Source organism: Sebastes umbrosus, chromosome 11 (assembly GCF_015220745.1).
Source record: "Sebastes umbrosus isolate fSebUmb1 chromosome 11, fSebUmb1.pri, whole genome shotgun sequence".
Lineage (NCBI taxonomy): Eukaryota > Metazoa > Chordata > Actinopteri > Perciformes > Sebastidae > Sebastes > Sebastes umbrosus.
This window is the reverse complement of record NC_051279.1, coordinates 17,840,308-17,866,731: the sequence shown is the minus strand read 5'-3', so window position 1 is coordinate 17,866,731 and position 26,424 is coordinate 17,840,308. Positions and strand designations below refer to the sequence as shown.

Sequence of the window (26,424 nt, the reverse complement as noted above, 5' to 3'; positions counted from 1 at the left end):
GTCACGCGTCATCAGCGCGCCATCAGTTACACTGCGCATGTCTTATACCCTGTGATCTTAATGCTCAGGCTGATCAGAATCATTAAAGAAATTCCTGAATACGGATCATGATCCATGTAGCCACCAAAATCGAATGGATTGTTCATTGTGCTACAATCCACCCCTCCAAAAAACTAAATTCAAATCCATCGTGAACTTTTGGAGTAATCCTGGTCACAGACAAACAAACAAACAAACAAACAAACAAACAAACAAAAAAAAACAACAACGGTGAAAACATAACCTCCTTCCAAGGCCAAGAGGTAAACAGTGTACTGAAGGCCAAGCATGGGATAGTAAAAGATACAAACACAGCCATGCATTTCTCATAAGGGCGAAGATGACAACATCGGACACCTTTTGTTTTTTTTGCTCTAAAAGCAATAATTAAAATTATTTGGGTGAGGTTGTGATACCTGTCAAGTGTTGCATACTTGGAGACAAAGTGACTTCCTAGCGTGCATAAGTTTAAAAATAGAATCCTTTACTGGAAACACAGCACATTAGCATTGCGCGGCTACATACTGCCCATACGTCTGCTGAATGACACGCTATAAACATTCCCGTTTGTTTTATTTTATTTATTTATTTTTTATTATTTTGCACAATTTAAGACTAAGAGGGCGATCTGTGTCTTGCTTGCAGGGCTGTCTGGACTAGAGGCCTACAATGGTTATGTCATCTGCATATTTGATTGTTTTCACAGAACTGTCCTTGGATGTAAAGTGAGTGGTGTTCAGTGAAAATAAGCAGGGGGTGAGAACACAGCCATGAGGAGCTCCTGTGCTGAGGTCAAGAGGGTGTGAGGTTAGGTTATTAACCTTCCCCCTCTGTGGTCTGTTCCACAGGAAGCTCTGAATCCAGTGGCATATGACTGGGTCTATGTTCATATCCAAAATTGTGGTAAAGAGTTTGAGTGTGTTGATGGAATTAAAGTGGAACTGAAGTAAATAAATAGGATGAATGTGTGTGTTTGGGTTATTCTAAGTGTTGCAGGGCGTGATGGAGTGCTATGTTGACTGTATCCACAACAGACCGGCTGGCTTGGTAGGTGAATTAATATGTGCTCATCAGTGGGGAGGAGCAGGATATCAGGTGCAAAAAAAAAAATACAAAAGGAAATATGTGTCAACAACGTTGTGCACAGGAAATTAAAAAATGCAAACACTCCCACGCATATCTCATGAAGGTAAACCTGGGACACCTTTTGTTCTTTTGCTCTGAGAGCAATCATTAAAAAGGTATTTGGCTGAGGCCATACATGCTATCTGTCAACATCAAAACAGGTCACAGTATCTTACAAAGCATTTCATTTTTTACAAAGTATTTCATATGTACAGTATGAGATTGATGAACCAGCTGCATGTAGGTTATTGAAACCGTACATGCTGCACTTCCTGGGGATCAGTATAGTGCACTCCAAGAGGGGCAATGAAGGTCCGCACCGGATCATCAGGTTGAGTTTTAACGACGTCGGACATTTTCAAACTGTTGTTTTGTAGAAACTTTAATTTAGTTAAATGCATTGAGCAACACTGAATCAAAATGCTGTGATGTCTAGACTATTTAATTAAGCTGAAGGATCCTGCTTACAGACTTAAACACAAATTCTCATTGTATCATTAATCAACTCACAAAGATTTTTTAAAAAGCTAACTGAATTTTCGGTAACTCTTTACAATAACTGCTCCCAATCAAATTTCATAGAGTAGGTAAAACGAGTAGGTAAAACTGGGAGATCCTATATTAATGAATGATTAAGTAATGATTAGTTCATGAATATATGTGACTTGATCATACTAACAACTTTCATGAGTCGTTCCTGATTAACTCTGAATAGGCTGCTGAGTGGCACAAAACTAGCAACAACTCATTAAGTACTGATTACTTAAACATTGGTTACTGTTTTTGTGTCCAACCAAGTAAAGTGAGACATAATACTGAATAGCTACTGAGGAGTTCCTCATTACTTCATCATTAGCTTTAAATGAATTCCTTAAAAGAATCAGATCTTCATCATATTCGGACCACATATACATTAATATCCACATCCATGAATATTATGAAGTTGAGCATCATTCCAGCACAACAGCTCATAGGCCGCTCTAGTCCTTAAGACTGTTGCCTTCATCACGTTAGATTGGTGGTTGGCCTTCAGTATGTTTGCAGTTAGCAGAAATGCTAACTCTAATTATTTGTCACATAGGCTAGTTAGTGTTGAGGTTAAATAAGTGATAACATAATTTCAACTTGTCCACCTGACGGCCCCAAACATTATGTTTCACTTTACATGGTTGGACACAAAAACAGTAACTAATGTTTAAATAATCAGTAATCATTGAGTCATTGCTTGTTTTGTGCCACTCAGAAGCTGATTCAGAGTTAATTAGGAATGACTCATGAAAGTGGTCAGTATGATCAAGTCACATAATATTTATGAACTAATCATTACTTAATGATTCATCAATATAGCCTCTCCCAGTCTGTTCTCTAGTAAATCATCATTATCTACTATATAGTCCTCGTTAGAGAAGTACTCATCAACAATTCATCGATTATCAAATCATCCCTGATTCATTACTACACGGAAGAGACTTTTGTTTTGGCTATTTTATATTTCACATTTCTTTTAGATCTTTATTGGGTAAAATATTAATCTGACATCGTCCCTCCCCAAATGGGCTTGACACAGACACTGAAGCAGCAACCCGAGCAGTACCCGTGTCTTCATGGGCCAACGTCGTAATTGCCTATAGGCTAAAGAAGACAGATGTAACGTACAAAGTCAAGCTTTGGTAGCACCTCGGGGACCCAGAGCTGGATTGGGCCTCTGCAACAAGCTAGAGATTAAAAGAAATGTGTTGCATCAAGGCTTGTTGAGCTGTTATCAAGGGACCCAACATTTCCAGGGCACCCCTGCCTTTCACTGATGTGCTAAATATTATTGAATGATTTATGTCAGAATGACGGACATGAGACAGGACTGCAAGAAAAATGTGCCGTTTTTAATGAACTGCAAGAAGTACATCACACCAAAAACAGCAGAAAAGACAGACCCCAAGATATATCACTAATGTTACATAATTACATGTAACAATTGCACCGTTAATAACACACAATACATTGAAGATGCTGATCAGAAAAAAGGATTGTAATTTGTAAAACATGGTAGTTTTTTAATTCAAGCTGATTAATGCCACTACACTTCCCAAAGACTAAGCTGCAAACTTCTCAAAGCCACTGTTTAAGTCTACAGGACGTTTGCATTTCATACTCAATAGAGAACACGCGGGCATTGCTTGTGCTCTTCACAGGCCTTTTGTTTATCTTCTGTTAGCACTCTTCCGGTGGCAATGCTAGTCAGCGCACTCCAGTTGACCACATTCCCTGGGGTGTAGTTTTCATCATCCATGAAGCGCATGATCTCACAGGGTGAAAGGACGTAGTTCCACACGTGGACATCACATATCATGCCAAGGAAAGACTGACTCCTGTCAAACCGCCCGCCATGGGAATCCTGTTCCTGTAGTGATTGTTGAGATAAAAACCATTATATTCTGTCCAATTCTTGTTCAAAAATGAATACTTCACAGACATAAAATGAATCAAAAACTTAGCAACATACAGAAATTTGTAGAATTCTATAAACTAAATGTTTATCAATTGAACTGACCTGTCCGAGGATGATAATGGGATTTACAATTGCTGGTCCACCAAAGTATTTCTTAATTGTTGACTTTCCATCTAACCACAGCTGCACCAGACCAGACGCAGCGTCCCATGTAGTACAAATGGAGTGCCATGTGTTCAATTTGTAGTCCTGACCTTCAAATTCTTTATTTGCATTCCCGACATACACGTCAATGTCATCACCTGAACTGTCCTTGAATAGCAGGAAGGCATTGCTATGCGTGGCTGTGGCCAGAGAGAATAGTGCATGGTTTCTGCGGAGATCGGTCTTGAACCTGCAGACATCGAAATAAATAAATAAAATAAAATATGATGCTTCTACAGTGAGAGATATAGTGCGTTATTTAATTTATTTTTTCCCTTTAAACATTACCTGAGACAGACAGTTATAGCAGTGAGACGTGATAGCGCAGGTATCAGTTTCACATTAGCTGTGTTGGTTTCCTCTGGGAAGATGAACATTTTACCAGAAAGATCTACAAAAAAGAAGAAAGTTGCTAAATATTCATGAAACAAATGAATGTCGAGTTGGAATATGATATAACGTATATGTTAAAACATTTTTATATTTTACACATCATGACAATACAACAGATTTACTCAACATTAGTAATTGCAACTATATATTTGTTTCACCCTAATAATTTAGGAAAATAGATTTTTGCAAATGGTAACACACTTGTAACTTATTTGTGAAATTCCCTTCTGTTTCCCCTCTGTTAAATAAAGCATATATATGTTTTACCGTTAGGAATTGCAGCACATGCTGTCAGCATCAGCAGGAGAAGCCAAAACGCCATCTGATACAAAGACAAATAAAGAGACACCAAAATATGTTTTAGTTTAAATCTACTAAATTAAATGCTGTTGTGTTGCTATTAACGACCAGTGGACACTTCAAATTCAAAATTAAAATTTACGGTCACTTGCAATTGCATGACACATTATACAGCACAATACAGATGGAAAAATTGCAGTCAGCTTAATTTGCTCTTTGATCTTACCTTTAAGGTTGTTTCAGGATGTTGTGCACAACAGCGAATACGAGCGAGTTTTATACCCTCACTGCTTCCTCATTCTTCTCGGGGTGTGTTCCAATCTTGGATCTGTTACTTTAATAGGTTACTTAATGTTCACACGCTAATTAAAATTAAAAGGTCATGCTTGCTTGAAAAAAAAAAAAATGTGTTCACATTTATTTTCTTCGTCACCCAACAATGTTGTTACTAAGAGCAGGCAAATGCACATTACATGCTTTTAATGAAGTTTTATCACCCAAATTACATTCGCACACATCCAGTTGGAGCTCTTTATTTACTATACAAAGGTAAAAATTTAACAAATTTAATAATTTAAGGCAATAAAATCAATAGATTACATTGTTTATTAGCCACATGACCAGGGTTGTTTTTGTTACAATTTGTTGTTCTCTCCAGCACAAATACATAAATGGACACATCAGACAAACAAACGTAACAATGTAATTACCATAAATAAACAACAACCACCTTTAGCGGACTTTCTTACGTAACGTTACGTAAAAAGCATATACGTGTTTGTTTCACCCATTCACAACCCCTTCTGCCCTTAGTGGACTTTCTTGCTTGTTGTACTCATTATTATACCACGGAACTCTCAATAACGATCACTCACTGTACCACGTCACTTGCTCTGAATGCAAAAAAAAAGTTCACATTCAGCATATCCGTACTTTACCCAAATATCAAATTTTTCCTAGTGACTGAGCTGTCAACAATCTGCTGTAGTTTTTTACATGTTTGACTATCCATGCTGTTATATCCTTTCTGTAGGAGAGGATGTGATAACAAACTCAATGATGGCTGAGTAGAACAGGAACTGTTGCTTGCACCGGAATTTTTTTTTTGCTGTCTAAGGAAGTACAGTCAATGTTGAGCTTTTGCAATGATGTGTTCATGTTAGTTTTCCACTTCAGGTTGCTAAGGTGTGTTCCAAGGAATTTAAAAGAGTCAGTGGTGGAGATGAGGTCTCCATTTATTTGTATGGGTATTTTGGGATTTGGCATAAAATGGAAGTCAATAATGAGTTCCTGGGTTTTGGATGGGTTGAGCATGAGGTCCTTGCTTGCTCACCAAGTGACAGCTTGGGCCACCACATTGCGGTACTGGGTTTCATCATTATTGGAGATGAGGCCTACAATGGTTGTGTCATCTGCATATTTGATTATTTTCATAGAACTGTCCTTGGATGTAAAGTGGGTGGTGTACAGTGAAAATAAGCAGGGGTAGAGAACACAGCCATGAGGAGCTCCTGTGCTGTCAAGAGGGCGTGAGTTTAGGTTATTAACCTTCAACCTTCAACCTGAATGATACGCTGCAAATTACAAAATACAAAAGGTAACTAGAATGGCACTCGGAGAGCGCATAACTCCGCCAAGGTGCTTGACTTTAAAAACAGATCATCAGCTCACAGCTGGCGGTACCGTGACGTGGTCGGCTTATTATTAACACGGTGTGTTTCCGTGTAACGTATCGGCGGATACCGCTCTCATTCAGCAGCCTTGTTATGTCTGTATAACATTACACTACGTTGTCTCGTAACATAACCTCCTTCCAAGGCCAAGAGGTAAACAGTGTACTGAAGGCCAAGCATGGGATAGTAAAAGATACAAACACAGCCATGCATTTCTCATAAGGGCGAAGATGACAACATCGGACACCTTTTGTTTTTTTGCTCTAAAAGCAATAATTAAAATTATTTGGGTGAGGTTGTGATACCTGTCAAGTGTTGCATACTTGGAGACAAAGTGACTTCCTAGCGTGCATAAGTTTAAAAATAGAATCCTTTACTGGAAACACAGCACATTAGCATTGCGCGGCTACATACTGCCCATACGTCTGCTGAATGACACGCTATAAACATTCCCGTTTGTTTTATTTTATTTATTTATTTTTTATTATTTTGCACAATTTAAGACTAAGAGGGCGATCTGTGTCTTGCTTGCAGGGCTGTCTGGACTAGAGGCCTACAATGGTTATGTCATCTGCATATTTGATTGTTTTCACAGAACTGTCCTTGGATGTAAAGTGAGTGGTGTTCAGTGAAAATAAGCAGGGGGTGAGAACACAGCCCTGAGGAGCTCCTGTGCTGAGGTCAAGAGGGCGTGAGGTTAGGTTATTAACCTTCCCCCTCTGTGGTCTGTTCCACAGGAAGCTCTGAATCCAGTGGCATATGACTGGGTCTATGTTCATATCCAAAATTGTGGTAAAGAGTTTGAGTGTGTTGATGGAATTAAAGTGGAACTGAAGTAAATAAATAGGATGAATGTGTGTGTTTGGGTTATTCTAAGTGTTGCAGGGCGTGATGGAGTGCTATGTTGACTGTATCCACAACAGACCGGCTGGCTTGGTAGGTGAATTAATATGTGCTCATCAGTGGGGAGGAGCAGGATGTCAGGTGCAAAATAAAAAATACAAAAGGAAATATGTGTCAACAACGTTGTGCACAGGAAATTAAAGAATGCAAACACTCCCACGCATATCTCATGAAGGTAAACCTGGGACACCTTTTGTTCTTTTGCTCTGAGAGCAATCATTAAAAAGGCTGAGGCCATACATGCTATCTGTCAACATCAAAACAGGTCACAGTATCTTACAAAGCATTTCATTTTTTACAAAGTATTTCATATGTACAGTATGAGATTGATGAACCAGCTGCATGTAGGTTATTTAAACCGTACATGCTGCACTTCCTGGGGATCAGTATACTGCACTCCAAGAGGGGCAATGAAGGTCCGCACCGGATCATCAGGTTGAGTTTTTTCAAACTGTTGTTTTGTAGAAACTTTAATTTAGTTAAATGCATTGAGCAACACTGAATCAAAATGCTGTGATGTTTAGACTATTTAATTAAGCTGAAGGATACTGCTTACAGACTTAAACACAAATTCTCATTGTATCATTAATCAACTCACAAAGATTTTTTAAAAAGCTAACTGAATTTTCGGTAACTCTTTACAATAACTGCTCCCAATCAAATTTCATAGAGTAGGTAAAACGAGTAGGTAAAACTTGGAGATCCTATATTAATGAATGATTAAGTAATGATTAGTTCATGAATATATGTGACTTGATCATACTAACAACTTTCATGAGTCGTTCCTGATTAACTCTGAATAGGCTGCTGAGTGGCACAAAACTAGCAACAACTCATTAAGTACTGATTACTTAAACATTAGTTACTGTTTTTGTGTCCAACCAAGTAAAGTGAGACATAATACTGAATAGCTACTGAGGAGTTCCTCATTACTTCATCATTAGCTTTAAATGAATTCCTTAAAAGAATCAGATCTTCATCATATTCGGACCACATATACATTAATATCCACATCCATGAATATTATGAAGTTGAACATCATTCCAGCACAACAGCTCATAGGCCGCTCTAGTCCTTAAGACTGTTGCCTTCATCACGTTAGATTGGTGGTTGGCCTTCAGTATGTTTGCAGTTAGCAGAAATGCTAACTCTAATTATTTGTCACATAGGCTAGTTAGTGTTGAGGTTAAATAAGTGATAACATAATTTCAACTTGTCCACCTGACGGCCCCAAACATTATGTTTCACTTTACATGGTTGGACACAAAAACAGTAACTAATGTTTAAATAATCAGTAATCATTGAGTCATTGCTTGTTTTGTGCCACTCAGAAGCTGATTCAGAGTTAATTAGGAATGACTCATGAAAGTGGTCAGTATGATCAAGTCACATAATATTTATGAACTAATCATTACTTAATGATTCATCAATATAGCCTCTCCCAGTCTGTTCGCTAGTAAATCATCATTATCTACTATATAGTCCTCATTAGAGAAGTACTCATCAACAATTCATCGATTATCAAATTATCCCTGATTCATTACTACATGGAAGAGACTTTTGTTTTGGCTATTTTATATTTCACATTTCTTTTAGATCTTTATTGGGTAAAATATTAATCTGACATCGTCCCTCCCCAAATGGGCTTGACACAGACACTGAAGCAGCAACCCGAGCAGTACCCGTGTCTTCATGGGCCAACGTCGTAATTGCCTATAGGCTAAAGAAGACAGATGTAACGTACAAAGTCAAGCTTTGGTAGCACCTCGGGGACCCAGAGCTGGATTGGGCCTCTGCAACAAGCTAGAGATTAAAAGAAATGTGTTGCATCAAGGCTTGTTGAGCTGTTATCAAGGGACCCACCATTTCCAGGGCACCCCTGCCTTTCACTGATGTGCTAAATATTATTGAATGATTTATGTCAGAATGACGGACATGAGACTGGACTGCAAGAAAAATGTGCCGTTTTTAATGAACTGCAAGAAGTACATCACACCAAAAACAGCAGAAAAGACAGACCCCAAGATATATCACTAATGTTACATAATTACGTGTAACAATTGCACCGTTAATAACACACAATACATTGAAGATGCTGATCAGAAAAAAGGATTGTAATTAGTAAAACATGGTAGTTTTTTAATTCAAGCTGATTAATGCCACTACACTTCCCAAAGACTAAGCTGCAAACTTCTCAAAGCCACTGTTTAAGTCTACAGGACGTTTGCATTTCATACTCAATAGAGAACACGCGGGCATTGCTTGTGCTCTTCACAGGCCTTTTGTTTATCTTCTGTTAGCACTCTTCCGGTGGCAATGCTAGTCAGCGCACTCCAGTTGACCACATTCCCTGGGGTGTAGTTTTCATCATCCATGAAGCGCATGATCTCACAGGGTGAAAGGACGTAGTTCCACACGTGGACATCACATATCATGCCAAGGAAAGACTGACTCCTGTCAAACCGCCCGCCATGGGAATCCTGTTCCTGTAGTGATTGTTGAGATAAAAACCATTATATTCTGTCCAATTCTTGTTCAAAAATGAATACTTCACAGACATAAAATGAATCAAAAACTTAGCAACATACAGAAATTTGTAGAATTCTATAAACTAAATGTTTATCAATTGAACTGACCTGTCCGAGGATGATAATGGGATTTACAATTGCTGGTCCACCAAAGTATTTCTTAATTGTTGACTTTCCATCTAACCACAGCTGCACCAGACCAGACGCAGCGTCCCATGTAGTACAAATGGAGTGCCATGTGTTCAATTTGTAGTCCTGACCTTCAAATTCTTTATTTGCATTCCCGACATACACGTTAATGTCATCACCTGAACTGTCCTTGAATAGCAGGAAGGCATTGCTATGCGTGGCTGTGGCCAGAGAGAATAGTGCATGGTTTCTGCGGAGATCGGTCTTGAACCTGCAGACATCGAAATAAATAAATAAAATAAAATATGATGCTTCTACAGTGAGAGATATAGTGCGTTATTTAATTTATTTTTTCCCTATAAACATTACCTGAGACAGACAGTTATAGCAGTGAGACGTGATAGCGCAGGTATCAGTTTCACATTAGCTGTGTTGGTTTCCTCTGGGAAGATGAACATTTTACCAGAAAGATCTACAAAAAAGAAGAAAGTTGCTAAATGTTCATGAAACAAATGAATGTCGAGTTGGAATATGATATAACGTATATGTTAAAACATTTTTATATTTTACACATCATGACAATACAACAGATTTACTCAACATTAGTAATTGCAACTATATATTTGTTTCACCCTAATAATTTAGGAAAATAGATTTTTGCAAATGGTAACACACTTGTAACTTATTTGTGAAATTCCCTTCTGTTTCCCCTCTGTTAAATAAAGCATATATATGTTTTACCGTTAGGAATTGCAGCACATGCTGTCAGCATCAGCAGGAGAAGCCAAAACGCCATCTGATACAAAGACAAATAAAGAGACACCAAAATATGTTTTAGTTTAAATCTACTAAATTAAATGCTGTTGTGTTGCTATTAACGACCAGTGGACACTTCAAATTCAAAATTAAAATTTACGGTCACTTGCAATTGCATGACACATTATACAGCACAATACAGATGGAAAAATTGCAGTCAGCTTAATTTGCTCTTTGATCTTACCTTTAAGGTTGTTTCAGGATGTTGTGCACAACAGCGAATACGAGCGAGTTTTATACCCTCACTGCTTCCTCATTCTTCTCGGGGTGTGTTCCAATCTTGGATCTGTTACTTTAATAGGTTACTTAATGTTCACACGCTAATTAAAATTAAAAGGTCATGCTTGCTTGAAAAAAAAAAAAATGTGTTCACATTTATTTTCTTCGTCACCCAACAATGTTGTTACTAAGAGCAGGCAAATGCACATTACATGCTTTTAATGAAGTTTTATCACCCAAATTACATTCGCACACATCCAGTTGGAGCTCTTTATTTACTATACAAAGGTAAAAATTTAACAAATTTAATAATTTAAGGCAATAAAATCAATAGATTACATTGTTTATTAGCCACATGACCAGGGTTGTTTTTGTTACAATTTGTTGTTCTCTCCAGCACAAATACATAAATGGACACATCAGACAAACAAACGTAACAATGTAATTACCATAAATAAACAACAACCACCTTTAGCGGACTTTCTTACGTAACGTTACGTAAAAAGCATATACGTGTTTGTTTCACCCATTCACAACCCCTTCTGCCCTTAGTGGACTTTCTTGCTTGTTGTACTCATTATTATACCACGGAACTCTCAATAACGATCACTCACTGTACCACGTCACTTGCTCTGAATGCAAAAAAAAAGTTCACATTCAGCATATTCGTAGTTTACCCAAATATCAAATTTTTCCTAGTGACTGAGCTGTCAACAATCTGCTGTAGTTTTTTACATGTTTGACTATCCATGCTGTTATATCCTTTCTGTAGGAGAGGATGTGATAACAAACTCAATGATGGCTGAGTAGAACAGGAACTGTTGCTTGCACCGGAATTTTTTTTTTGCTGTCTAAGGAAGTACAGTCAATGTTGAGCTTTTGCAATGATGTGTTCATGTTAGTTTTCCACTTCAGGTTGCTAAGGTGTGTTCCAAGGAATTTAAAAGAGTCAGTGGTGGAGATGAGGTCTCCATTTATTTGTATGGGTATTTTGGGATTTGGCATAAAATGGAAGTCAATAATGAGTTCCTGGGTTTTGGATGGGTTGAGCATGAGGTCCTTGCTTGCTCACCAAGTGACAGCTTGGGCCACCACATTGCGGTACTGGGTTTCATCATTATTGGAGATGAGGCCTACAATGGTTGTGTCATCTGCATATTTGATTATTTTCATAGAACTGTCCTTGGATGTAAAGTGGGTGGTGTACAGTGAAAATAAGCAGGGGTAGAGAACACAGCCATGAGGAGCTCCTGTGCTGTCAAGAGGGCGTGAGTTTAGGTTATTAACCTTCAACCTTCAACCTGAATGATACGCTGCAAATTACAAAATACAAAAGGTAACTAGAATGGCACTCGGAGAGCGCATAACTCCGCCAAGGTGCTTGACTTTAAAAACAGATCATCAGCTCACAGCTGGCGGTACCGTGACGTGGTCGGCTTATTATTAACACGGTGTGTTTCCGTGTAACGTATCGGCGGATACCGCTCTCATTCAGCAGCCTTGTTATGTCTGTATAACATTACACTACGTTGTCTCGTAACATAACCTCCTTCCAAGGCCAAGAGGTAAACAGTGTACTGAAGGCCAAGCATGGGATAGTAAAAGATACAAACACAGCCATGCATTTCTCATAAGGGCGAAGATGACAACATGGGACACCTTTTGTTTTTTTTGCTCTAAAAGCAATAATTAAAATTATTTGGTTGAGGTTGTGATACCTGTCAAGTGTTGCATACTTGGAGACAAAGTGACTTCCTAGCGTGCATAAGTTTAAAAATAGAATCCTTTACTGGAAACACAGAAACACAGCACATTAGCATTGCACAACTACATACTGCCCATGCGTCTGCTGAATGACGCGCTATAAACATTCACGTTTGTTGTATTTTATTCTATTTTTTATTATTATTTTGCACAATTTAAGACTAAGAGGGCGATCTGTGTCTTGCTTGCAGGGCTGTCTGGACTCGAGGCCTACAATGGTTATGTCATCTGCATATTTGATTGTTTTCACAGAACTGTCCTTGGATGTAAAGTGGGTGGTGTTCAGTGAAAATAAGCAGGGGGAGAGAACACAGCCATGAGGAGCTCCTGTGCTGAGGTCAAGAGGGCGTGAGGTTAGGTTATTAACGTTCACCCTCTGTGGTCTGTTCCACAGGAAGCTCCGAATCCAGTGGCATATGACTGGGTCAATGTTCATATCCAAAATTGTGGTAAAGAGTTTGAGTGTGTTGATGGAATTAAAGTGGAACTGAAGTAAATAAATAGGATGAATGTGTGTGTTTGGGTTATTCTAAGTGTTGCAGGGCGTGATGGAGTGCTATGTTGACTGTATCCACAACAGACCGGCTGGCTTGGTAAGTAAATTAATATGTGCTCATCAGTGGGGAGGAGCAGGATATCAGGTGCAAAAAAAAAAATACAAAAGGAAATATGTGTCAACAACGTTGTGCACAGGAAATTAAAAAATGCAAACACTCTCACGCATATCTCATGAAGGTAAACCTGGGACACCTTTTGTTCTTTTGCTCTGAGAGCAATCATTAAAAAGGTATTTGGCTGAGGCCATACATGCTATCTGTCAACATCAAAACAGGTCACAGTATCTTACAAAGCATTTCATTTTTTACAAAGTATTTCATATGTACAGTATGAGATTGATGAACCAGCTGCATGTAGGTTATTGAAACCGTACATGCTGCACTTCCTGGGGATCAGTATAGTGCACTCCAAGAGGGGCAATGAAGGTCCGCACCGGATCATCAGGTTGAGTTTTAACGACGTCGGACATTTTCAAACTGTTGTTTTGTAGAAACTTTAATTTAGTTAAATGCATTGAGCAACACTGAATCAAAATGCTGTGATGTCTAGACTATTTAATTAAGCTGAAGGATCCTGCTTACAGACTTAAACACAAATTCTCATTGTATCATTAATCAACTCACAAAGATTTTTTAAAAAGCTAACTGAATTTTCGGTAACTCTTTACAATAACTGCTCCCAATCAAATTTCATAGAGTAGGTAAAACGAGTAGGTAAAACTGGGAGATCCTATATTAATGAATGATTAAGTAATGATTAGTTCATGAATATATGTGACTTGATCATACTAACAACTTTCATGAGTCGTTCCTGATTAACTCTGAATAGGCTGCTGAGTGGCACAAAACTAGCAACAACTCATTAAGTACTGATTACTTAAACATTAGTTACTGTTTTTGTGTCCAACCAAGTAAAGTGAGACATAATACTGAGTAGTTACTGAGGTGTCCCTCATTACTTCACTACTTCATCATTAGCTTTAAATGAATTCCTTAAAAAAATCAGATCTTCATCATATTCAGACCACATATACATTAATATCCACATCCATGAATATTATGAAGTTGAGCATCATTCCAGCACAACAGCTCATAGGCCGCTCTAGTCCTTAAGACTGTTGACTTCATCACGTTAGATCGGTGGTTGGCCTTCAGTATGTTTGCAGTTAGCAGAAATGCTAACTCTAATTATTTGTCACATAGGCTAGTTAGTGTTGAGGTTAAATAAGTGATAACATAATTTCAACTTGTCCACCTGACGGCCCCAAACATTATGTTTCACTTTACATGGTTGGACACAAAAACAGTAACTAATGTTTAAATAATCAGTAATCATTGAGTCATTGCTTGTTTTGTGCCACTCAGAAGCTGATTCAGAGTTAATTAGGAATGACTCATGAAAGTGGTCAGTATGATCAAGTCACATAATATTTATGAACTAATCATTACTTAATGATTCATCAATATAGCCTCTCCCAGTCTGTTCTCTAGTAAATCATCATTATCTACTATATAGTTCTCATTAGAGAAGTACTCATCAACAATTCATCGATTATCAAATCATCCCTGATTCGTTACTACATGGAAGAGACTTTTGTTTCGGCTATTTCATATTTCACATTTCTTTTAGATCTTTATTGGGTAAATTATTAATCTGACATCGTCCCTCCCCAAATGGGCTTGACACAGACACTGAAGCAGCAACCCGAGCAGTACCCGTGTCTTCATGGGCCAACGTCGTAATTGCCTATAGGCTAAAGAAGACAGATGTAACGTACAAAGTCAAGCTTTGGTAGCACCTCGGGGACCCAGAGCTGGATTGGGCCTCTGCAACAAGCTAGAGATTAAAAGAAATGTGTTGCATCAAGGCTTGTTGAGCTGTTATCAAGGGGCCCAACATTTCCAGGGCACCCCTGCCTTTCACTGATGTGCTGAATATTATTAAATGATTTATGTCAGAATGACGGACATGAGACAGGACTGCAAGAAAAATGTGCCGTTTTTAATGAACTGCAAGAAGTACATCACACCAAAAACAGCAGAAAAGACAGACCCCAAGATATATCACTAATGTTACATAATTACGTGTAACAATTGCACCGTTAATAACACACAATACATTGAAGATGCTGATCAGAAAAAAGGATTGTAATTAGTAAAACATGGTAGTTTTTTAATTCAAGCTGATTAATGCCACTACACTTCCCAAAGACTAAGCTGCAAACTTCTCAAAGCCACTGTTTAAGTCTACAGGACGTTTGCATTTCATACTCAATAGAGAACACGCGGGCATTGCTTGTGCTCTTCACAGGCCTTTTGTTTATCTTCTGTTAGCACTCTTCCGGTGGCAATGCTAGTCAGCGCACTCCAGTTGACCACATTCCCTGGGGTGTAGTTTTCATCATCCATGAAGCGCATGATCTCACAGGGTGAAAGGACGTAGTTCCACACATGGACATCACATATCATACCAAGGAAAGACTGACTCCTGTCAAACCGCCCGCCATGGGAATCCTGTTCCTGTAGTGATTGTTGAGATAAAAACCATTATATTCTGTCCAATTCTTGTTCAAAAATGAATACTTCACAGACATAAAATGAATCAAAAACTTAGCAACATACAGAAATTTGTAGAATTCTATAAACTAAATGTTTATCAATTGAACTGACCTGTCCGAGGATGATAATGGGATTTACAATTGCTGGTCCACCAAAGTATTTCTTAATTGTTGACTTTCCATCTAACCACAGCTGCACCAGACCAGACGCAGCGTCCCATGCAGTACAAATGGAGTGCCATGTGTTCAATTTGTAGTCCTGACCTTCAAATTCTTTATTTGCATTCCCGACATACACGTCAATGTCATCACCTGAACTGTCCTTGAATAGCAGGAAGGCATTGCTATGCGTGGCTGTGGCCAGAGAGAATAGTACATGGTCTCTGCGGAGATCGGTCTTGAACCTGCAGACATTGAAATAAATAAATAAAATAAAATATGATGCTTCTACAGTGAGAGATATAGTGCGTTATTTAATTTATTTTTTCCCTTTAAACATTACCTGAGACAGACAGTTATAGCAGTGAGACGTGATAGCGCAGGTATCAGTTTCACATTAGCTGTGTTGGTTTCCTCTGGGAAGATGAACATTTTACCAGAAAGATCTACAAAAAAGAAGAAAGTTGCTAAATATTCATGAAACAAATGAATGTCGAGTTGGAATATGATATAACGTATATGTTAAAACATTTTTATATTTTACACATCATGACAACACAACAGATTTACTCAACATTAGTAATTGCAACTATATATTTGTTTCACCCTAATAATTTAGGAAAATAGATTTTTGCAAATGGTAACACACTTGTAACTTATTTGTGAAATTCCCTTCTGTTTCCCCTCTGTTAAATAAAGCATATATATGTTTTACCGGTAGGAATTGCAGCACATGCTGTCAGCATCAGCAGGAGAAGCCAAAACGCCATCTGATACAAAGACAAATAAAGAGACACCAAAATATGTTTTAGTTTAAATCTACTAAATTAAATGCTGTTGTGTTGCTATTAACGACCAGTGGACACTTCAAATTCAAAATTAAAATTTACGGTCACTTGCAATTGCATGACACATTATACAGCACAATACAGATGGAAAAATTGCAGTCAGCTTAATTTGCTCTTTGATCTTACCTTTAAGGTTGTTTCAGGATGTTGTGCACAACAGCGAATACGAGCGAGTTTTATACCCTCACTGCTTCCTCATTCTTCTCGGGGTGTGTTCCAATCTTGGATCTGTTACTTTAATAGGTTACTTAATGTTCACACGCTAATTAAAATTAAAAGGTCATGCTTGCTTGAAAAAAAAAAAAATGTGTTCACATTTATTTTCTTCGTCACCCAACAATGTTGTTACTAAGAGCAGGCAAATGCACATTACATGCTTTTAATGAAGTTTTATCACCCAAATTACATTCGCACACATCCAGTTGGAGCTCTTTATTTACTATACAAAGGTAAAAATTTAACAAATTTAATAATTTAAGGCAATAAAATCAATAGATTACATTGTTTATTAGCCACATGACCAGGGTTGTTTTTGTTACAATTTGTTGTTCTCTCCAGCACAAATACATAAATGGACACATCAGACAAACAAACGTAACAATGTAATTACCATAAATAAACAACAACCACCTTTAGCGGACTTTCTTACGTAACGTTACGTAAAAAGCATATACGTGTTTGTTTCACCCATTCACAACCCCTTCTGCCCTTAGTGGACTTTCTTGCTTGTTGTACTCATTATTATACCACGGAACTCTCAATAACGATCACTCACTGTACCACGTCACTTGCTCTGAATGCAAAAAAAAAGTTCACATTCAGCATATCCGTAGTTTACCCAAATATCAAATTTTTCCTAGTGACTGAGCTGTCAACAATCTGCTGTAGTTTTTTACATGTTTGACTATCCATGCTGTTATATCCTTTCTGTAGGAGAGGATGTGATAACAAACTCAATGATGGCTGAGTAGAACAGGAACTGTTGCTTGCACCGGAATTTTTTTTTTGCTGTCTAAGGAAGTACAGTCAATGTTGAGCTTTTGCAATGATGTGTTCATGTTAGTTTTCCACTTCAGGTTGCTAAGGTGTGTTCCAAGGAATTTAAAAGAGTCAGTGGTGGAGATGAGGTCTCCATTTATTTGTATGGGTATTTTGGGATTTGGCATAAAATGGAAGTCAATAATGAGTTCCTGGGTTTTGGATGGGTTGAGCATGAGGTCCTTGCTTGCTCACCAAGTGACAGCTTGGGCCACCACATTGCGGTACTGGGTTTCATCATTATTGGAGATGAGGCCTACAATGGTTGTGTCATCTGCATATTTGATTATTTTCATAGAACTGTCCTTGGATGTAAAGTGGGTGGTGTACAGTGAAAATAAGCAGGGGTAGAGAACACAGCCATGAGGAGCTCCTGTGCTGTCAAGAGGGCGTGAGTTTAGGTTATTAACCTTCAACCTTCAACCTGAATGATACGCTGCAAATTACAAAATACAAAAGGTAACTAGAATGGCACTCGGAGAGCGCATAACTCCGCCAAGGTGCTTGACTTTAAAAACAGATCATCAGCTCACAGCTGGCGGTACCGTGACGTGGTCGGCTTATTATTAACACGGTGTGTTTCCGTGTAACGTATCGGCGGATACCGCTCTCATTCAGCAGCCTTGTTATGTCTGTATAACATTACACTACGTTGTCTCGTAACATAACCTCCTTCCAAGGCCAAGAGGTAAACAGTGTACTGAAGGCCAAGCATGGGATAGTAAAAGATACAAACACAGCCATGCATTTCTCAAAGGGCGAAGATGACAACATGGGACACCTTTTGTTTTTTTTGCTCTAAAAGCAATAATTAAAATTATTTGGTTGAGGTTGTGATACCTGTCAAGTGTTGCATACTTGGAGACAAAGTGACTTCCTAGCGTGCATAAGTTTAAAAATAGAATCCTTTACTGGAAACACAGAAACACAGCACATTAGCATTGCGCGGCTACATACTGCCCATACGTCTGCTGAATGACACGCTATAAACATTCCCGTTTGTTTTATTTTATTTATTTATTTTTTATTATTTTGCACAATTTAAGACTAAGAGGGCGATCTGTGTCTTGCTTGCAGGGCTGTCTGGACTAGAGGCCTACAATGGTTATGTCATCTGCATATTTGATTGTTTTCACAGAACTGTCCTTGGATGTAAAGTGAGTGGTGTTCAGTGAAAATAAGCAGGGGGTAAGAACACAGCCATGAGGAGCTCCTGTGCTGAGGTCAAGAGGGCGTGAGGTTAGGTTATTAACCTTCCCCCTCTGTGGTCTGTTCCACAGGAAGCTCTGAATCCAGTGGCATATGACTGGGTCTATGTTCATATCCAAAATTGTGGTAAAGAGTTTGAGTGTGTTGATGGAATTAAAGTGGAACTGAAGTAAATAAATAGGATGAATGTGTGTGTTTGGGTTATTCTAAGTGTTGCAGGGCGTGATGGAGTGCTATGTTGACTGTATCCACAACAGACCGGCTGGCTTGGTAAGTAAATTAATATGTGCTCATCAGTGGGGAGGAGCAGGATATCAGGTGCAAAAAAAAAAATACAAAAGGAAATATGTGTCAACAACGTTGTGCACAGGAAATTAAAAAATGCAAACACTCTCACGCATATCTCATGAAGGTAAACCTGGGACACCTTTTGTTCTTTTGCTCTGAGAGCAATCATTAAAAAGGTATTTGGCTGAGGCCATACATGCTATCTGTCAACATCAAAACAGGTCACAGTATCTTACAAAGCATTTCATTTTTTACAAAGTATTTCATATGTACAGTATGAGATTGATGAACCAGCTGCATGTAGGTTATTGAAACCGTACATGCTGCACTTCCTGGGGATCAGTATAGTGCACTTCAAGAGGGGCAATGAAGGTCCGCACCGGATCATCAGGTTGAGTTTTAACGACGTCGGACATTTTCAAACTGTTGTTTTGTAGAAACTTTAATTTAGTTAAATGCATTGAGCAACACTGAATCAAAATGCTGTGATGTCTAGACTATTTAATTAAGCTGAAGGATCCTGCTTACAGACTTAAACACAAATTCTCATTGTATCATTAATCAACTCACAAAGATTTTTTAAAAAGCTAACTGAATTTTCGGTAACTCTTTACAATAACTGCTCCCAATCAAATTTCATAGAGTAGGTAAAACGAGTAGGTAAAACTGGGAGATCCTATATTAATGAATGATTAAGTAATGATTAGTTCATGAATATATGTGACTTGATCATACTAACAACTTTCATGAGTCGTTCCTGATTAACTCTGAATAGGCTGCTGAGTGGCACAAAACTAGCAACAACTCATTAAGTACTGATTACTTAAACATTAGTTACTGTTTTTGTGTCCAACCATGTAAAGTGAAACATAATACGGAGTAGTTACTGAGGTGTCCCTCATTACTTCACTACTTCATCATTAGCTTTAAATGAATTCCTTAAAAGAATCAGATCTTCATCATATTCGGACCACATATACATTAATATCCACATCCATGAATATTATGAAGTTGAGCATCATTCCAGCACAACAGCTCATAGGCCGCTCTAGTCCTTAAGACTGTTGCCTTCATCACGTTAGATCGGTGGTTGGCCTTCAGTATGTTTGCAGTTAGCAGAAATGCTAACTCTAATTATTTGTCACATAGGCTAGTTAGTGTTGAGGTTAAATAAGTGATAACATAATTTCAACTTGTCCACCTGACGGCCCCAAACATTATGTTTCACTTTACATGGTTGGACACAAAAACAGTAACTAATGTTTAAATAATCAGTAATCATTGAGTCATTGCTTGTTTTGTGCCACTCAGAAGCTGATTCAGAGTTAATTAGGAATGACTCATGAAAGTGGTCAGTATGATCAAGTCACATAATATTTATGAACTAATCATTACTTAATGATTCATCAATATAGCCTCTCCCAGTCTGTTCTCTAGTAAATCATCATTATCTACTATATAATCCTCATTAGAGAAGTACTCATCAACAATTCATCGATTATCAAATCATCCCTGATTCATTACTACACGGAAGAGACTTTTGTTTTGGCTATTTTATATTTCACATTTCTTTTAGATCTTTATTGGGTAAAATATTAATCTGACATCGTCCCTCCCCAAATGGGCTTGACACAGACACTGAAGCAGCAACCCGAGCAGTACCCGTGTCTTCATGGGCCAATGTCGTAATTGCCTATAGGCTAAAGAAGACAGATGTAACGTACAAAGTCAAGCTTTGGTAGCACCTCGGGGACCCAGAGCTGGATTGGGCCTCTGCAACAAGCTAGAGATTAAAAGAAATGTGTTGCATCAAGGCTTGTTGAGCTGTTATCAAGGGACCCACCATTTCCAGGGCACCCCTGCCTTTCACTGATGTGCTAAATATTATTGAATGATTTATGTCAGAATGACGGACATGAGACTGGACTGCAAGAAAAATGTGCCGTTTTTAATGAACTGCAAGAAGTACATCACACCAAAAACAGCAGAAAAGACAGACCCCAAGATATATCACTAATGTTACATAATTACGTGTAACAATTGCACCGTTAATAACACACAATACATTGAAGATGCTGATCAGAAAAAAGGATTGTAATTAGTAAAACATGGTAGTTTTTTAATTCAAGCTGATTAATGCCACTACACTTCCCAAAGACTAAGCTGCAAACTTCTCAAAGCCACTGTTTAAGTCTACAGGACGTTTGCATTTCATACTCAATAGAGAACACGCGGGCATTGCTTGTGCTCTTCACAGGCCTTTTGTTTATCTTCTGTTAGCACTCTTCCGGTGGCAATGCTAGTCAGCGCACTCCAGTTGACCACATTCCCTGGGGTGTAGTTTTCATCATCCATGAAGCGCATGATCTCACAGGGTGAAAGGACGTAGTTCCACACGTGGACATCACATATCATGCCAAGGAAAGACTGACTCCTGTCAAACCGCCCGCCATGGGAATCCTGTTCCTGTAGTGATTGTTGAGATAAAAACCATTATATTCTGTCCAATTCTTGTTCAAAAATGAATACTTCACAGACATAAAATGAATCAAAAACTTAGCAACATACAGAAATTTGTAGAATTCTATAAACTAAATGTTTATCAATTGAACTGACCTGTCCGAGGATGATAATGGGATTTACAATTGCTGGTCCACCAAAGTATTTCTTAATTGTTGACTTTCCATCTAACCACAGCTGCACCAGACCAGACGCAGCGTCCCATGTAGTACAAATGGAGTGCCATGTGTTCAATTTGTAGTCCTGACCTTCAAATTCTTTATTTGCATTCCCGACATACACGTTAATGTCATCACCTGAACTGTCCTTGAATAGCAGGAAGGCATTGCTATGCGTGGCTGTGGCCAGAGAGAATAGTGCATGGTTTCTGCGGAGATCGGTCTTGAACCTGCAGACATCGAAATAAATAAATAAAATAAAATATGATGCTTCTACAGTGAGAGATATAGTGCGTTATTTAATTTATTTTTTCCCTTTAAACATTACCTGAGACAGACAGTTATAGCAGTGAGACGTGATAGCGCAGGTATCAGTTTCACATTAGCTGTGTTGGTTTCCTCTGGGAAGATGAACATTTTACCAGAAAGATCTACAAAAAAGAAGAAAGTTGCTAAATATTCATGAAACAAATGAATGTCGAGTTGGAATATGATATAACGTATATGTTAAAACATTTTTATATTTTACACATCATGACAATACAACAGATTTACTCAACATTAGTAATTGCAACTATATATTTGTTTCACCCTAATAATTTAGGAAAATAGATTTTTGCAAATGGTAACACACTTGTAACTTATTTGTGAAATTCCCTTCTGTTTCCCCTCTGTTAAATAAAGCATATATATGTTTTACCGTTAGGAATTGCAGCACATGCTGTCAGCATCAGCAGGAGAAGCCAAAACGCCATCTGATACAAAGACAAATAAAGAGACACCAAAATATGTTTTAGTTTAAATCTACTAAATTAAATGCTGTTGTGTTGCTATTAACGACCAGTGGACACTTCAAATTCAAAATTAAAATTTACGGTCACTTGCAATTGCATGACACATTATACAGCACAATACAGATGGAAAAATTGCAGTCAGCTTAATTTGCTCTTTGATCTTACCTTTAAGGTTGTTTCAGGATGTTGTGCACAACAGCGAATACGAGCGAGTTTTATACCCTCACTGCTTCCTCATTCTTCTCGGGGTGTGTTCCAATCTTGGATCTGTTACTTTAATAGGTTACTTAATGTTCACACGCTAATTAAAATTAAAAGGTCATGCTTGCTTGAAAAAAAAAAAATGTGTTCACATTTATTTTCTTCGTCACCCAACAATGTTGTTACTAAGAGCAGGCAAATGCACATTACATGCTTTTAATGAAGTTTTATCACCCAAATTACATTCGCACACATCCAGTTGGAGCTCTTTATTTACTATACAAAGGTAAAAATTTAACAAATTTAATAATTTAAGGCAATAAAATCAATAGATTACATTGTTTATTAGCCACATGACCAGGGTTGTTTTTGTTACAATTTGTTGTTCTCTCCAGCACAAATACATAAATGGACACATCAGACAAACAAACGTAACAATGTAATTACCATAAATAAACAACAACCACCTTTAGCGGACTTTCTTACGTAACGTTACGTAAAAAGCATATACGTGTTTGTTTCACCCATTCACAACCCCTTCTGCCCTTAGTGGACTTTCTTGCTTGTTGTACTCATTATTATACCACGGAACTCTCAATAACGATCACTCACTGTACCACGTCACTTGCTCTGAATGCAAAAAAAAAGTTCACATTCAGCATATTCGTAGTTTACCCAAATATCAAATTTTTCCTAGTGACTGAGCTGTCAACAATCTGCTGTAGTTTTTTACATGTTTGACTATCCATGCTGTTATATCCTTTCTGTAGGAGAGGATGTGATAACAAACTCAATGATGGCTGAGTAGAACAGGAACTGTTGCTTGCACCGGAATTTTTTTTTTGCTGTCTAAGGAAGTACAGTCAATGTTGAGCTTTTGCAATGATGTGTTCATGTTAGTTTTCCACTTCAGGTTGCTAAGGTGTGTTCCAAGGAATTTAAAAGAGTCAGTGGTGGAGATGAGGTCTCCATTTATTTGTATGGGTATTTTGGGATTTGGCATAAAATGGAAGTCAATAATGAGTTCCTGGGTTTTGGATGGGTTGAGCATGAGGTCCTTGCTTGCTCACCAAGTGACAGCTTGGGCCACCACATTGCGGTACTGGGTTTCATCATTATTGGAGATGAGGCCTACAATGGTTGTGTCATCTGCATATTTGATTATTTTCATAGAACTGTCCTTGGATGTAAAGTGGGTGGTGTACAGTGAAAATAAGCAGGGGTAGAGAACACAGCCATGAGGAGCTCCTGTGCTGTCAAGAGGGCGTGAGTTTAGGTTATTAACCTTCAACCTTCAACCTGAATGATACGCTGCAAATTACAAAATACAAAAGGTAACTAGAATGGCACTCGGAGAGCGCATAACTCCGCCAAGGTGCTTGACTTTAAAAACAGATCATCAGCTCACAGCTGGCGGTACCGTGACGTGGTCGGCTTATTATTAACACGGTGTGTTTCCGTGTAACGTATCGGCGGATACCGCTCTCATTCAGCAGCCTTGTTATGTCTGTATAACATTACACTACGTTGTCTCGTAACATAACCTCCTTCCAAGGCCAAGAGGTAAACAGTGTACTGAAGGCCAAGCATGGGATAGTAAAAGATACAAACACAGCCATGCATTTCTCAAAGGGCGAAGATGACAACATGGGACACCTTTTGTTTTTTTTGCTCTAAAAGCAATAATTAAAATTATTTGGTTGAGGTTGTGATACCTGTCAAGTGTTGCATACTTGGAGACAAAGTGACTTCCTAGCGTGCATAAGTTTAAAAATAGAATCCTTTACTGGAAACACAGAAACACAGCACATTAGCATTGCGCGGCTACATACTGCCCATACGTCTGCTGAATGACACGCTATAAACATTCCCGTTTGTTTTATTTTATTTATTTATTTTTTATTATTTTGCACAATTTAAGACTAAGAGGGCGATCTGTGTCTTGCTTGCAGGGCTGTCTGGACTAGAGGCCTACAATGGTTATGTCATCTGCATATTTGATTGTTTTCACAGAACTGTCCTTGGATGTAAAGTGAGTGGTGTTCAGTGAAAATAAGCAGGGGGTAAGAACACAGCCATGAGGAGCTCCTGTGCTGAGGTCAAGAGGGCGTGAGGTTAGGTTATTAACCTTCCCCCTCTGTGGTCTGTTCCACAGGAAGCTCTGAATCCAGTGGCATATGACTGGGTCTATGTTCATATCCAAAATTGTGGTAAAGAGTTTGAGTGTGTTGATGGAATTAAAGTGGAACTGAAGTAAATAAATAGGATGAATGTGTGTGTTTGGGTTATTCTAAGTGTTGCAGGGCGTGATGGAGTGCTATGTTGACTGTATCCACAACAGACCGGCTGGCTTGGTAAGTAAATTAATATGTGCTCATCAGTGGGGAGGAGCAGGATATCAGGTGCAAAAAAAAAAATACAAAAGGAAATATGTGTCAACAACGTTGTGCACAGGAAATTAAAAAATGCAAACACTCTCACGCATATCTCATGAAGGTAAACCTGGGACACCTTTTGTTCTTTTGCTCTGAGAGCAATCATTAAAAAGGTATTTGGCTGAGGCCATACATGCTATCTGTCAACATCAAAACAGGTCACAGTATCTTACAAAGCATTTCATTTTTTACAAAGTATTTCATATGTACAGTATGAGATTGATGAACCAGCTGCATGTAGGTTATTGAAACCGTACATGCTGCACTTCCTGGGGATCAGTATAGTGCACTTCAAGAGGGGCAATGAAGGTCCGCACCGGATCATCAGGTTGAGTTTTAACGACGTCGGACATTTTCAAACTGTTGTTTTGTAGAAACTTTAATTTAGTTAAATGCATTGAGCAACACTGAATCAAAATGCTGTGATGTCTAGACTATTTAATTAAGCTGAAGGATCCTGCTTACAGACTTAAACACAAATTCTCATTGTATCATTAATCAACTCACAAAGATTTTTTAAAAAGCTAACTGAATTTTCGGTAACTCTTTACAATAACTGCTCCCAATCAAATTTCATAGAGTAGGTAAAACGAGTAGGTAAAACTGGGAGATCCTATATTAATGAATGATTAAGTAATGATTAGTTCATGAATATATGTGACTTGATCATACTAACAACTTTCATGAGTCGTTCCTGATTAACTCTGAATAGGCTGCTGAGTGGCACAAAACTAGCAACAACTCATTAAGTACTGATTACTTAAACATTAGTTACTGTTTTTGTGTCCAACCATGTAAAGTGAAACATAATACGGAGTAGTTACTGAGGTGTCCCTCATTACTTCACTACTTCATCATTAGCTTTAAATGAATTCCTTAAAAGAATCAGATCTTCATCATATTCGGACCACATATACATTAATATCCACATCCATGAATATTATGAAGTTGAGCATCATTCCAGCACAACAGCTCATAGGCCGCTCTAGTCCTTAAGACTGTTGCCTTCATCACGTTAGATCGGTGGTTGGCCTTCAGTATGTTTGCAGTTAGCAGAAATGCTAACTCTAATTATTTGTCACATAGGCTAGTTAGTGTTGAGGTTAAATAAGTGATAACA

General features: G+C 38.2%; 4 protein-coding genes across 4 annotated transcripts; all 4 read right to left on the bottom strand.

Annotated features, from left to right (window-relative positions):
- Positions 1–3,023: 3,023 nt before the first annotated feature.
- Positions 3,024–5,865, bottom strand: LOC119496973 (serum amyloid P-component-like). Its single transcript, XM_037784675.1, has 4 exons — positions 5,841–5,865; positions 4,103–4,205; positions 3,713–4,004; positions 3,024–3,562 (listed from the first exon to the last, which is right to left on the bottom strand). Exons 1-4 carry the CDS (start codon positions 5,863–5,865, stop codon positions 3,314–3,316), a joined length of 669 nt encoding a protein of 222 aa, XP_037640603.1. The 3' UTR covers positions 3,024–3,313.
- A 3,243-nt stretch (positions 5,866–9,108) lies between these two features.
- Positions 9,109–11,872, bottom strand: LOC119496972 (serum amyloid P-component-like). The gene is made up of 4 exons (XM_037784674.1): positions 11,848–11,872; positions 10,110–10,233; positions 9,720–10,011; positions 9,109–9,569 (listed from the first exon to the last, which is right to left on the bottom strand). The coding sequence occupies exons 1-4, from the start codon at positions 11,870–11,872 to the stop codon at positions 9,321–9,323; spliced, it is 690 nt and encodes a 229-aa protein (XP_037640602.1). The 3' UTR covers positions 9,109–9,320.
- Positions 11,873–15,135: 3,263 nt separating this feature from the next.
- On the bottom strand, positions 15,136–16,833 carry LOC119497255 (serum amyloid P-component-like). Its single transcript, XM_037785234.1, has 5 exons — positions 16,788–16,833; positions 16,529–16,583; positions 16,157–16,259; positions 15,767–16,058; positions 15,136–15,616 (listed from the first exon to the last, which is right to left on the bottom strand). The coding sequence occupies exons 2-5, from the start codon at positions 16,581–16,583 to the stop codon at positions 15,368–15,370; spliced, it is 699 nt and encodes a 232-aa protein (XP_037641162.1). The 5' UTR covers positions 16,788–16,833; the 3' UTR covers positions 15,136–15,367.
- Positions 16,834–21,201: 4,368 nt separating this feature from the next.
- Positions 21,202–23,964, bottom strand: LOC119496971 (serum amyloid P-component-like). Its single transcript, XM_037784673.1, has 4 exons — positions 23,940–23,964; positions 22,203–22,305; positions 21,813–22,104; positions 21,202–21,662 (listed from the first exon to the last, which is right to left on the bottom strand). Exons 1-4 carry the CDS (start codon positions 23,962–23,964, stop codon positions 21,414–21,416), a joined length of 669 nt encoding a protein of 222 aa, XP_037640601.1. The 3' UTR covers positions 21,202–21,413.
- Positions 23,965–26,424: the final 2,460 nt, after the last annotated feature.

Bases quoted from the DNA above. Each gene is read 5' to 3' on its own strand.
- LOC119496973 (XM_037784675.1), bottom strand. From the start codon at position 5,865: ATGTGGTGGCCCAAGCTGTCACTTG. The intron at 4,206-5,840 runs GTGAGCAAGCAA...TCTTTTTTGTAG, and splicing joins GTGGCCCAAGCTGTCACTTG to ATCTTTCTGGTAAAATGTTC. The intron at 4,005-4,102 runs GTAATGTTTAAA...CGATGTCTGCAG, and splicing joins GCTATAACTGTCTGTCTCAG to GTTCAAGACCGATCTCCGCA.
- LOC119496972 (XM_037784674.1), bottom strand. From the start codon at position 11,872: ATGTGGTGGCCCAAGCTGTCACTTG. The intron at 10,234-11,847 runs GTGAGCAAGCAA...ATGAACATTTAG, and splicing joins GTGGCCCAAGCTGTCACTTG to CAACTTTCTTCTTTTTTGTA. The intron at 9,570-9,719 runs GTCAGTTCAATT...CAATCACTACAG, and splicing joins CCATTATCATCCTCGGACAG to GAACAGGATTCCCATGGCGG.
- LOC119497255 (XM_037785234.1), bottom strand. From the start codon at position 16,583: ATGGCGTTTTGGCTTCTCCTGCTGATGCTGACAGCATGTGCTGCAATT. The intron at 16,260-16,528 runs GTAAAACATATA...TCTTTTTTGTAG, and splicing joins ATGTGCTGCAATTCCTACCG to ATCTTTCTGGTAAAATGTTC. The intron at 16,059-16,156 runs GTAATGTTTAAA...CAATGTCTGCAG, and splicing joins GCTATAACTGTCTGTCTCAG to GTTCAAGACCGATCTCCGCA.
- LOC119496971 (XM_037784673.1), bottom strand. From the start codon at position 23,964: ATGTGGTGGCCCAAGCTGTCACTTG. The intron at 22,306-23,939 runs GTGAGCAAGCAA...TCTTTTTTGTAG, and splicing joins GTGGCCCAAGCTGTCACTTG to ATCTTTCTGGTAAAATGTTC. The intron at 21,663-21,812 runs GTCAGTTCAATT...CAATCACTACAG, and splicing joins CCATTATCATCCTCGGACAG to GAACAGGATTCCCATGGCGG.